The sequence below is a fragment of the Rhinopithecus roxellana genome, chromosome 12 (genome assembly GCF_007565055.1).
Source record: "Rhinopithecus roxellana isolate Shanxi Qingling chromosome 12, ASM756505v1, whole genome shotgun sequence".
Taxonomy (NCBI): domain Eukaryota; kingdom Metazoa; phylum Chordata; class Mammalia; order Primates; family Cercopithecidae; genus Rhinopithecus; species Rhinopithecus roxellana.
Window position 1 is genome coordinate 23421973 of NC_044560.1, and position 11164 is coordinate 23433136.

At 57.9% G+C, this 11164-nt stretch overlaps 1 protein-coding gene across 4 annotated transcripts; it reads right to left on the minus strand.

The window, feature by feature from the left end:
• Positions 1 to 3137: 3137 nt before the first annotated feature.
• Positions 3138 to 4932, minus strand: AURKAIP1 (aurora kinase A interacting protein 1). Of its 4 annotated transcripts, none has more exons than XM_010352539.2 (4): positions 4646 to 4932; positions 4113 to 4197; positions 3408 to 3853; positions 3138 to 3310 (listed from the first exon to the last, which is right to left on the minus strand). In XM_010352539.2, the coding sequence occupies exons 2-4, from the start codon at positions 4162 to 4164 to the stop codon at positions 3209 to 3211; spliced, it is 600 nt and encodes a 199-aa protein (XP_010350841.2). In that variant the 5' UTR covers positions 4165 to 4197; positions 4646 to 4932; the 3' UTR covers positions 3138 to 3208. The 4 variants fall into 4 exon arrangements, with proteins under 4 accessions (XP_010350841.2, XP_010350839.2, XP_010350842.2 ...); XM_010352537.2 differs by having other exon boundaries at positions 4561 to 4932; XM_010352540.2 differs by lacking the exon at positions 4646 to 4932 and adding an exon at positions 4545 to 4577.
• Positions 4933 to 11164: the final 6232 nt, after the last annotated feature.

Here is an 11164-nt window from a genome sequence, read left to right on the forward strand (position 1 = left end):
GTTCTTTCACCCCTCCCAGTGCCCTTCCCGGGAGGTTGGGGGGTCCTGCTCCAGCCCAGGGAAGCCAGGTTCCTTCCAGACTCCGCTGCACACCGAGGGTCTCTCCGTTGCCCCCCACCAGCCTGCATGCTCCTCAGACAGGGTGTGGACAGTGAGCACTCAGCTCAGCTCCCTGGAGGTTCTGGGCCTTGCCTGGCACACATGTGTGCTGCTCCCCTGCCCCCCAACACACACACATCTGAAGCAGGCAGGGCCCTGGGTGGGCACTGGGGGTGGGAGCTGAGGGCCTTCCCCATGATCCATGAAAGCTCTGAAGCCATAGCTCTGCAGCTGGTCAGGCCCCAGGCCCCAGGCTCAGCCCCAGTGGAAGGCACAGAAGACACCAGCCTGCCAGGGACGCAGCAGCCAGGGGAAGAGGCATGGGGATGAGTTCACCAACATGCCCCATTACCGAGGCCACTGCTGAATACCACCCCTGGGCTTGAGGCTGGGGCACCATCCCCACTGCCCAAGACCATCCCCAGCAGAGCCAAGTCCTGGCTGGAACCCAAGCTCTGAGCACCGCCAGGACACACTATGGTGAGGAGTAGGTCACTGGCAGCTCCACAGGCCCCCAGCCCAGCCCACCCCACCCCACCTCTATTCCCCTTGCCCAGGTGATGCCCAGGGCCAGAACAAGGGAGGCAACAGGGAGAAGGGGTGCATGTTTCACAGGCGGGACAGGGTGGAGGCCCCGCGAAGAGGGGAGGGACAGCCTCTTGTGGCCTGGGAGCAACCAGAGATAAAAATAAAACCCCAAAATTGCTTCCCAAGGTTGTGGTTGGGCAACAGAGGCTTCGAAGCCAAGGCAGGGTGAGCGCTGCAGGCTGGGCAGGGTGCAGGCCTGTAGGAGGGGCCTGGGATGCGGGAGCTGGGGTGGACAGCTCAGGCACCACCTCACCGGGATGGTGTCGTCTGGAGCAGGGGTAGCCACCGCCGCTGACATGTGGGCTGATGGGTTTGTGGTGGGGACATCCTCATGGTGCAGGGTGCATAGCAGCATTCCTGGCCTCCGCCCACCCATGCCAGCAGCACTTCCCACTGACAACCACAGATGTCTCCAGATGCGGCTCAAAGCCATGGCTGACCTGCCTCCCAGGAGCACCCCAAGCCGGCCCCCACGCAGGGGTGGAGGAGGCCAGGCCCGAGGCGGGTCTCAGGGCTGTACCTGAGCTGGGTAGGGCTGCTCCCCACCACTGGCTGCCCAGCTGACCTCTGCAGGCTAGGACTCCGGACAGGTCCACTCAGCTTCCCACGTTTCCTCCCTCACACAGAGATGAGGGAGGTGAGCCCGGGGCAGCTCCCAAGGCCGGGATGGAAGGAAATGCAGGGGCAGTGGCTCTGCAGAGGGTGCCAGTGGCAGGCAAGGGCACCGAGAGGCGGGCAGGGCCAGGCTTGGCACTGAGCGGGTTCCGCTTCACCTGGAGGAGTTTCGGCCCTGGGAACCCTGCCCCACTCACAGCTGGGAAAACAGACACAGGAAGGATGCCTGTGACCCCAGCTGGGGCCCCACAAGATGCTTCCCGCCACCTGTCCTGGTCCCCAGCCCTGGACCCAGGAGCCTGGCTGCTGCCCCCGTGTGGTGGTCTGGGGAAGCGCACCTGCACCCGCTAGGGCCTCCGGACCCCTCCGTGCAGAGGGGGACCCACCGCCAAGGCCTGCCGACCTCGCTGGTTGGCACGTCCAGGGCCCGACTCCTCGGACAGTGTGTGACCCACAAGTCCGTCCTGTTCTAGAGAAACTGCTGGGAACAGCGCCCAAGCCCCCCCAAGGTCTGATGGGCAAGTGACTCAAGCTTGAGACTCACACATTTCTGTGACATAAAACAAGAGGCCCCCACGTCTCTGGAGAGGCAGCCCAGCCTTCACACGGGGTGGGGTGGGAGAGGCTGCAGCTCCAAGGCCTCCACTCAACTGCCTGGGGCGGACGCAAAGGCTCCTCTCCTGTCGCTGAGCTGTTGGGGGCAGCGCGGCTGAGACTGAGCTGCAGCACCTTCCCGGTGTCCACCCGCATGCCCTGCTACCCAAGTCCGAGGGCCCCTGCACACCCCCGCTCTTAGGAATAACGTGTTCCAGCCAGGCGCAGTGGCTCACGCCTGTAATCCCAGCACTTTGGGAGGCCGAGGCAGGCAGATCACTTGAGGTCAGGAGATCAAGACCATCCTGATCAACATGGTGAAACCCCATCTCTAATAAAAATACAAAAATTAGCCAGGCATGGTGACGAGTACCTGTAATTCCAGCTATTCGGGAGGCTGAGGCAGGAGAATCACTTGAACCTGGGAGGGAGAGGTTGCAGTGAGCTGAGACCTCGCCACTGCACTCCAGCCTGGGTGATGGAATGAAACTCTGTCTCAAACACACACACACACACACACACACGGAGTAATGTGTTCCTCCTCTTCACCCAGAGGAACCTGGAGACACCGGAGGCCTATGGCGCAACCTAAGCCTCAGGGATTCTCCAGCCCTGTAAATGAGAGCCTTTCCTCAGCCACCCACCAGCCCTGAATTCCTTCTGGGCCAACTCCTCCTGCTTAGTTCCCACCTCCACTCAGAGCCCCAGGAGACGGCAGACCTGCCTGGGAAGGCCAACACCCTGGCCCTGTAGCTGGAAGGCTCGGAGGGCCACTGGAGGCTCACGTCCATGGAGCCGGTGGGCACCATCCATCACCACCAGTGGTACCAGGACCTTTCCTGCCTTCCTAGTGAGGCCCTCCCTGACCCTCCACTCATGAAATACACCTGAGTCACCCCATGCATTCTGGGTGCTCCCTCAACCCCAGTTCTGTTTCCTTGTACTTCTGCCCTCCGGGTTGGCCTCCCCCAGGGAATGTGGCACTCAGGGAGGGGCTGTGGGCTCTCTTCACAGTGATCCCACAGCACCTAGCCTGGGCTGCACACAGCACACATTCACTCACAGCGAGGCTGGGGCTCCCACAGGCCCAGCACCCTCTGGAGGGCGGCCAAGGGCCAGCTCGAGAGACGGACGGCCAATTTGCCACCCTGGAGCACGAGGCTTCTATAACACCTGGGACTGGCACCAGCCTCAATCCTGAGAGACCTCACACTAGGCAAAAGGGGCTCCAGACCAGCAGGAATGGTCGAGTCCTCTGAGCATTTATTACTAGAGATCGCAGCAACAACGGGCGGGAAGGGCGGCGCCAGACTCATTTGCCTCGCAGGTAGATGTTGGGGGTCTGCCAGCCTTCGGGGGCTTCCTTCAGCCCCGCCTTCAGCCAGATGCGCCTCAGGTCTTTCTCGAACTTGATCTGCAAGGGGCAGAGGAAGGGACCATCAATTAATTCGTGGCAAACAAACGTGTTCTCAGCACTTTGCCCTCCCAGGAACAAGCAGGGGGCCGCTCACCTGCTTGCGTTTCAGGCGTCCTTCCCGGATCTTTCTCCGCAGGAACCGCGTCCTCTTCACCAGCTTCCGGTACTTGTGGTGGTTCATCTTCCGCCGGCGGATCTTCAGCACGTTTTTGCACTGAATTTGAGGCGCATCCCCAACGCCTTCATCCCCCTGCTCGGCCCCTTCCCCTATCGGGCTGGGCGGACACTGGTAGGATTGGGGTGGAGCCACGGGGCCTGCGGTCCGGCTATCCAGTCTGGGCAGGAAGCAGCGGGCCATGAGCCAGCTCTCCAGGGGGCTGACGCACATCTTCCTGGGGACCAGCATCTCCTCCAGCTCCAGGTGGGCCCCCTTGCGAGGAAGGGAGGCCGCCCTACCTGGGCCGGCCGGCGGTGTGCTGTAACGGGGCCCGCAGGTCCGGCTGCCCAGCACTCCAGAGACGGGCCAGGGCGGGCGGCCGCCTGCAGAAAACCAGACGCCACAGTCACCGCTCGCGAGACCACGCAGGCCCGTCGGGCTGGGGAGCAGCACGTTCGTCCCAGTGAGGATCCCCCGCACCTCATTCCTGGCCTGAACCCCTGAGGTTCCCTCTGTGCGCCTCGGAAGCTTAGAGGGGAAAGAGTGTGTGTGTGGCCACGAGCCCTGCCCCGGCGGAGCTGCTGGGACCCACACCTCTGACCAGGCGTGCATCCTCCCATCCGCCCTCGCGGGGCTCCCTACCTGCCCAGGGAACGGCCCTCAGCAGCTGGGAGGTCAGGCGCCCCAGGAGCATGGTCTGTGGGCGGCGGCCCCGGTCGCAGGGAAGCTGGAACACAGGCGCCCGTTCAGGTCAGGCGGCAGCGCCTTCAGCAGCCACAGGCGGGCCGGGACTGGGGCGTCTGGTCCCGCCGCGACCCCCGCCTCCCTTCTCCCTCCGCAACCCCAACCCACAAGGAGGACTTTGCTTCCAACACAGCTCGCGCCCCGAGGCTCCCAAGCCCCCGACGCGGGCGGTGTCGCGCTCGGACGCACAACAAAGTCCCAGAACGTGGAAGCCGGCCCCCTCCCCGGCTGCACCCCCGCGCGGATCGCGCTGCCTGGCCCCGGGACCCTCTCGGCGGGACCCCGGCTCCGCCCGCCGCAGCGTCCTGGGCCCTCAGGTGTCCCGCTGACCCTTCCCAGGCCCGACCCCGACGCGGCTCAAATTGACTTCCGCGGCCGCCCTCAGGCACTTCCGGTCCGTCCCCGAGTCGGCCCCGATCGGCAGCGCCCACCCGGCGGTTCCTACGCGCAGCGCCCCCTGGCGTCCTCTCGGCCCCCGATTCTGCATTGGCCCAGGCCCGGACGGGCCCGAAAGGCGACAGCTTCCGGTTAGGGGAGTCACGGTCCCAGTCCTCGCGCGGTTCCTCAGCTCCGCCTGGTCCCTTACGGAGGCAAAAAACTACATTTCCCACAATCCAAGGGGGTTGCGGGCCCTGGACATGGCCGCGGGTCCAGAATCGTTTACGGACCACCCGGGCGCCGGATTCCCAACCGGTCGACGGAAGTGGCTCAAGGCTACGGAAGTGCGGGCTCAAGGCTACGGAAGTGACGTATCCGACAGCGGAAGTGAAGTTATCTGAAGGCGGAAGTGTCTGGAGCTATTTCCCCTGTTTTGGCTAGAGAGGAAGGACCCGGAGCAAGCGCTGAGCCTGCGGTATCGGGGCCTCCCCGACTCCTCATTCCTGGGGTTTAAAAAAAAATAAGACTCGGCCGGGCGCGGTGGCTCAAGCCTGTAATCCCAGCACTTTGGGAGGCCGAGGCGGGCGGATCACGAGGTCAGGAGATCGAGACCATCCTGGCTAACACGGTGAAACCCTGTCTCTACTAAAAAAATACAAAAAACTAGCCGGGCGAGGTGGCGGGCGCCTGTAGTCCCAGCTACTCGGGAGGCTGAGGCAGGAGAATGGCGTAAACCCGGGAGGCGGAGTTTGCAGTGAGCTGAGATCTGGCCACTGCACTCCAGCCTGGGTGACAGAGTGAGACTCCTTCTCAAAAACAAAACAAAACAAAACAAAAAGCCCGCCTGTAATCCCAGCACTTTGGGAGGCCGAGGCGGGCGGATCACCGGAGGTCAGGAGTTCGAGACCAGCCTGGCCAACATGGTGAAACCCTGTCTCTACTAAAACTACAAAAATTAGCCTGGCGTGGTGGCGGGTGCCTGTAATCCCAGCTACTCGGGAGGCTGAGGCAGGAGAATTGCTTGAGCCCAGGAGGCAGAGGTTGCGGTGAGCCGAGATCGCACCACTGCACTCGAGTCTGGGCGACGGTGAGACCCTGTCTCAAAAAATAAAGAAAATCACACTCTCACTTTTTGTCTGAAAACTAGAAGCAGCCTCTGTGGAGGATTGGGTTTGGCTGAGCCCCTAATGTTGATCCCCAGAGTAGGCGCTGCCAACGTGTAGCTTCATCTTTCTACTCCAGACAGGCTCCTTTGACCTCCCTGAGGTTGGCTAAGACAGAGACCCCAGCATGGACTTCCAGGGGCGCCTGGTGGGCGCGGGGTGTGGAGCGGAGCCTGCTGGGCCTGCTCAGAGACTTGCCTTGCAAGAGGGTCTTGAAGGTCTTAGCGGAACTGGCCAGGCCAGGTCATCCGCCGGGCCCAGCCTGGCTAAGCAGTGAGTGACAGGATAGGCCAGTGTGAGGACAGAAAGTGCAGGCTCCAGGCCCAGCTCTACAACTGAGGTCCCCAGATGACTCTACCTGACCCCCCAGAGCGGCTACTTGGGATTTCCAAGCCGGAAGGTTTATTTGCCGCCCGCCCGCCTGCTGCACAGCGCCCCCTAGTGGATCTGGTTGTAAACCAGCAAGGTGGTGCCTCCAGAGCAGCCCTCGCCTTGGTGCCCCCGGGTTTGTCTTCACCCGGCCAGGGCCCAGGGAGATGCAAAGAATCCATCAGAGAACAGGTGAGCATGTTGAGAAGAACCAGAATAACCTGGGCTGGCAACCTTGGCCTTCAGGCTTCTGAGGCATTGATGCACAGATAGAAGTACCTCCCCAGAGTTAGGGACCAGGTAGAAGAAACGGGATGTGGACATTCAGTCTGAGAAAGTCTTGAGGGGCACAAGGAACCAGGGGGTCCTTCCCCCTCTCAGGAAGTAATTTCAGGGAGGTGAGGTGAGGAACACCAGTCTGTTGCGGTCCCTGTACCCAGCAGGCTCCAGGCCAAACGGGAAGGGTCCCAGCTAGAGCAGGACCCAGCTGCTACGAGGCTGGGGAATTACCATTCAGCTACAGGAGCTGCATGGAGCCGGCCCAGGAGGCTTGCAGACAGTGGCCACCCTGATGAATGTCCAGGCCAGACCTGACTGGCTGCCTCCCACAGGAGTGGCAGGAACACATGTTGGAAGCGCCAGATGCTTGTGTGAGCAGAGCTGCCAAGCTAGGTAAGCTGGAACTAGACTAGGAAGATCGATCCTTTACAAACATCTGAGGAAGAAAAATGCAGTGGAAGAATCGGGGAGGGTGCATGGGTTATGATTCCTAATTTGTAAACAAAGGAACTCTAGTCTCTCAAAGGAAGTACACAGTTACTGCACATACCTGTTTTCCCCAAAATACCCATTTGTCTTCAGGAAAGTTTCTCTTTACAAACTTCAGAATTTTGGTTGGGCGCAGTGGTTCACGCCTGTAATCCCAGCACTTTAGGAGGTCAAGGCGGGCACATTGTCTGAAGTCAGGAGTTTGAGACCAGCCTGGCCAACATGGCACCCCGTCTCTACTAAAAATACCAAAAAAAATTAGTTGGGTGTGGTGGCGCACACCTGTAGTCCCAGCTACTCTGGAGGCTGAGGCAGGAGAATCGTTTGAACCTGGGAGGCGGAGGTTGCAGTGAGCTGAGATCGTGCCATCGCACTCCAGCCTGAGTGACAGAGCAAGACTCCGACTCAAAAAAAAAAAAAAAGGCATAGGTGGTGGCGCAGACCTGTAGTCCCAGCTCCTCAGGACGGGGTCGAGGGCAGAGTGGCCAGACGCGACGGAGTATACTTGGGGAACATATTGGCAACCCAGCACACACCTGCTTATAATACCTGCTTATAATACTTAAATAATCTTAAGATCACGGATAATAGTGATCTTATTAAAATATGAAACGATGAGTTTTCAGTATTTCCTTTTATTATAATTTAACTGTAAATGTATGTGATTTAGAAATAATGGCTGTGTGTAGCAGTTGGTGTGCAAAACTCCTGAAAGCTTAACAGCTAGCGGTCCCGCTGCGCCCTAGCCCGCACTGGCTCCCACAAGTCACTGCCAGGCTCTGACGAGGCATCAGGGCCCTGCCTGGCTGCAACTTTTGCCCCAAGACTTTGGGGCTCCTCAGCTCAGGGCACAGGCTGAGCCCCAGCCTGGGTCCACCCTCGGCCACCCCGCCTTTAATGCTCCTCCAACCTCCGGGCCAGAGATACAACATGCCAAAAAATTCTGAAGTTGGCCAGGCGCGGTGGCTCAAGCCTGTAATCCCAGCACTTTGGGAGGCCAAGACGGGTGGATCACGAGGTCAGGAGATTGAGACCATCCTGGCGAACACGGTGAAACCCCGTCTCTACTAAAAAATACAAAAAACGGCCGGGCGCGGTGGCTCAAGCCTGTAATCCCAGCACTTTGGGAGGCCGAGACGGGCGGATCACGAGGTCAGGAGATCGAGACCATCCTGGCTAACCCGGTGAAACCCCGTCTCTACTAAAAAAAAATACAAAAAACGAGCCGGGCGAGGTGGCGGCGCCTGTAGTCCCAGCTACTCGGGAGGCTGAGGCAGGAGAATGGCGTAAACCCGGGAGGCGGAGCTTGCAGTGAGCAGAGATCCGGCCAGTGCACTCCAGCCCAGGCGACAGAGCGAGACTCCGTGTCAAAAAAAAAAAAAAGAAAAAGAAACAAAAAACTAGCCGGGCGAGGTGGCGGCGCCTGTAGTCCTAGCTACTCAGAGGCTGAGGCAGGAGCATGGCCTAAACCTGGGAGGCGGAGCTTGCAGTGAGCCGAGATCGCGCCACGGCACTCCAGCCTGGGCGACAGAGCGAGACTCAGTCTGAAAAAAAAAAAAAAAAAATTCTGAAGTTTCTTTCCTTCTTTTTTTTTAAATAGACGGACTCTCGCTCTGTCACCCAGCCTGGAGTGCCGTGGCATGATCTCGGCTCACTGCAACTTCCGCCTCCCGGTTTCTAGCAATTCTCCTTCCTCAGCCCCCGGAGTAGCTGGGATTACAGGCGCATGCCGCCACACCCGGCTAATTTTTTGTATTTTAGTAGAGACGGGGTTTCACTGTGTTACTCAGGCTGGTCTTGAGCTCTTGAGTTCAGGCAATCCACCTGCCTCGGCCTTTCCAAGTGCTAGGATTGTAGGTGTGAGCCACCACTGCCCGGCCTTTTTTTTTTTTTTTGAGGGAGTCTCAAAAGACTGGGTGACTCTGTCACCCAGGCTGGAGTGCAGTGGTGTGATCTCAGCTTACTGCAACCTCCACTTCCCAGTCTCAAGCGATTCTCCTGCCTCCGGAGAATGAGCTTAAGATGACTGACTATTATAGGCAAGTGTGTGCTGGGTCACGGAGATATCGCTCCCCAAGTATACCCTGTCGCACCTGGCCTCTGCCCTCGGCGCAGCCAAATAGGCGGGCACAAGCCCAGCCGGTGGCCATTCAGAGCCCGGCTTAAATGGGGGCACCTGCTTCAGTACATGGTCCCTAACCGCCAAGGGCTCATCAAGATCCTGCCTTGATTCAGCGGATCTGTGCAAGATTAGCGAATGTCTACCCTAATTTTAGACCCACTCCTAAAAACTCAGTCTTGGGAGCTCTGTATGGAATGGGGACCCTCTTCTTCTGGTATTATGTTTTCAAAACTGTCAGGAATCAGAAAGAAAAACTTATCCAGGAAGGAAAATTGGATCAAACGTTCAACATCTCATATTAAGTCTGGCAAATAACAACTGTATGTATTTTTGCTTAAATAAACAGTCTATCAATCTTTTTTTTTTTTTTTTAACTATTGTGGACCAGATGCAGTGACTCACGCCTGTAATCCCGGCACTTTGGGAGCCCAAGGCGGGCAGATCACTTGAGGTCAGTTCGAGACCAGCCTGGCCAACATGGTGAAACCCCGTTTCTACGCAAAATACAAAAATTAGCTGGGCTTGGTGGCACATGCCTGTAATCCCAGCTGCTCAGGAGGCTGAGACAGGGGGATTACTTAAACACGGGAGGCAGAGTGAGCATTGGCCATGCCACGGTGAGTGGTGAAGGAAAAGGTGTATAATGGCCACTGCATGGAATAAGTTGTTAGCACTTGAAATTGGCCATATCCAGCCTGGGCAACATGGTGAGACCCCGTCTCTACGCAAAATACAAAAATTAACTGGGCGTGATGGCTCACAACTACACAGCTACTCAGGAGACTGAGGTGGGAGGATCACTTTAGCCCAGGAGTTGAAGACCAGCCTGCAACATATTGAGGCTCCATCTCTACAAAATATTAAAAAGGCCAGGCACGGTGGCTCACGCCTGTAATCCCAGCACTTTGGGAGGCCGAGACGGGCGGATCACGAGGTCAGGAGATGGAGACCATCCTGGCTAACATGGTGAAACCCTGTCTCTACTAAAAATACAAAAAATTAGCTGGGCATGGTGGCAGGTGCCTGTAGTCCCCGCTACTCGGGAGGCTGAGGCAGGAGAATGGCGTGAATCCAGGAGGCGGAGCCTGCAGTGAGCTGAGATCCAGCCACTGCACTCCAGCCTGGGAGACAGAGCGAGATTCCATCTCAAAAACAAAGAAAAAGAAATTAGCCAGGCATGGAGGTGAGAGCCTGTGGGTCTCAGCTACTTGGGAGGCTGAAGTGAGAGGATCACTTGAGCCCAGGAAGTTGAGGCTGCAGTGATCTGAGATCACACTACTGTACTCCAGCCTGGGTGACAGAGACAATAAAATAAAATTGGCCGGGCATGGCCGGGCGCGGTGGCTCAAGCCTGTAATCCCAGCACTTTGGGAGGCCGAGACGGGCGGATCATGAGGTCCGGAGATCGAGACCATCCTGGCTAACATGGTGAAACCCCGTCTCTACTAAAAAATACAGAAATCTAGGGGGGAGGGGGGAGGAGGGAGGGATTGCATTGGGGAGTTATACATGATATAAATGATGAATTGATGGGTGCTGACGAGTTGATGGGTGCAGCACACCAACATGGCATAAGTATACATATGTAACAAACCTGCACGTTATGCACATGTACCCTAGAACTTAAAGTATAAAAAAAAAAAAAAAAAAAAAAAATACAGAAAACTAGCCGGGCGACGTGGCGGCGCCTGTAGTCCCAGCTACTTGGGAGGCTGAGGCAGAACAGCGTAAACCCGGGAGTCGGAGCTTATAGTGAGCTGAGATCCGGCCACTGCACTCCAGCCTGGGCGACAGAGCAAGACTCCATCTCAAAAAGAAAAAAAAAAAAATTGGCCTGGCTGGGCCGAGTGGCTCACACCTGTAATCCCAGCACTCTGGGAGGCCGAGGCAGGCAGATCACTTAAGGTCAGGAGTTCGAGACCGGCCTGGCCAATCTGGTGAAACCCCATCTCTAATAAAAATACAAAAATTAGCCGGGCGCCTGTAATCACAGCCACTTGGGAGGCTGAGGCAGGAGAATTGCTTGAACCTGGGAGATGGAGGTTGCAGTGAGCCAAGATCGCGCCACTGCAGTCCAGCCTGGGTGACAGAGCAGGACTGCCTCAGATAAATAAAACTGGCCATGAAGGAAGTATGTACACCCCAAAAAT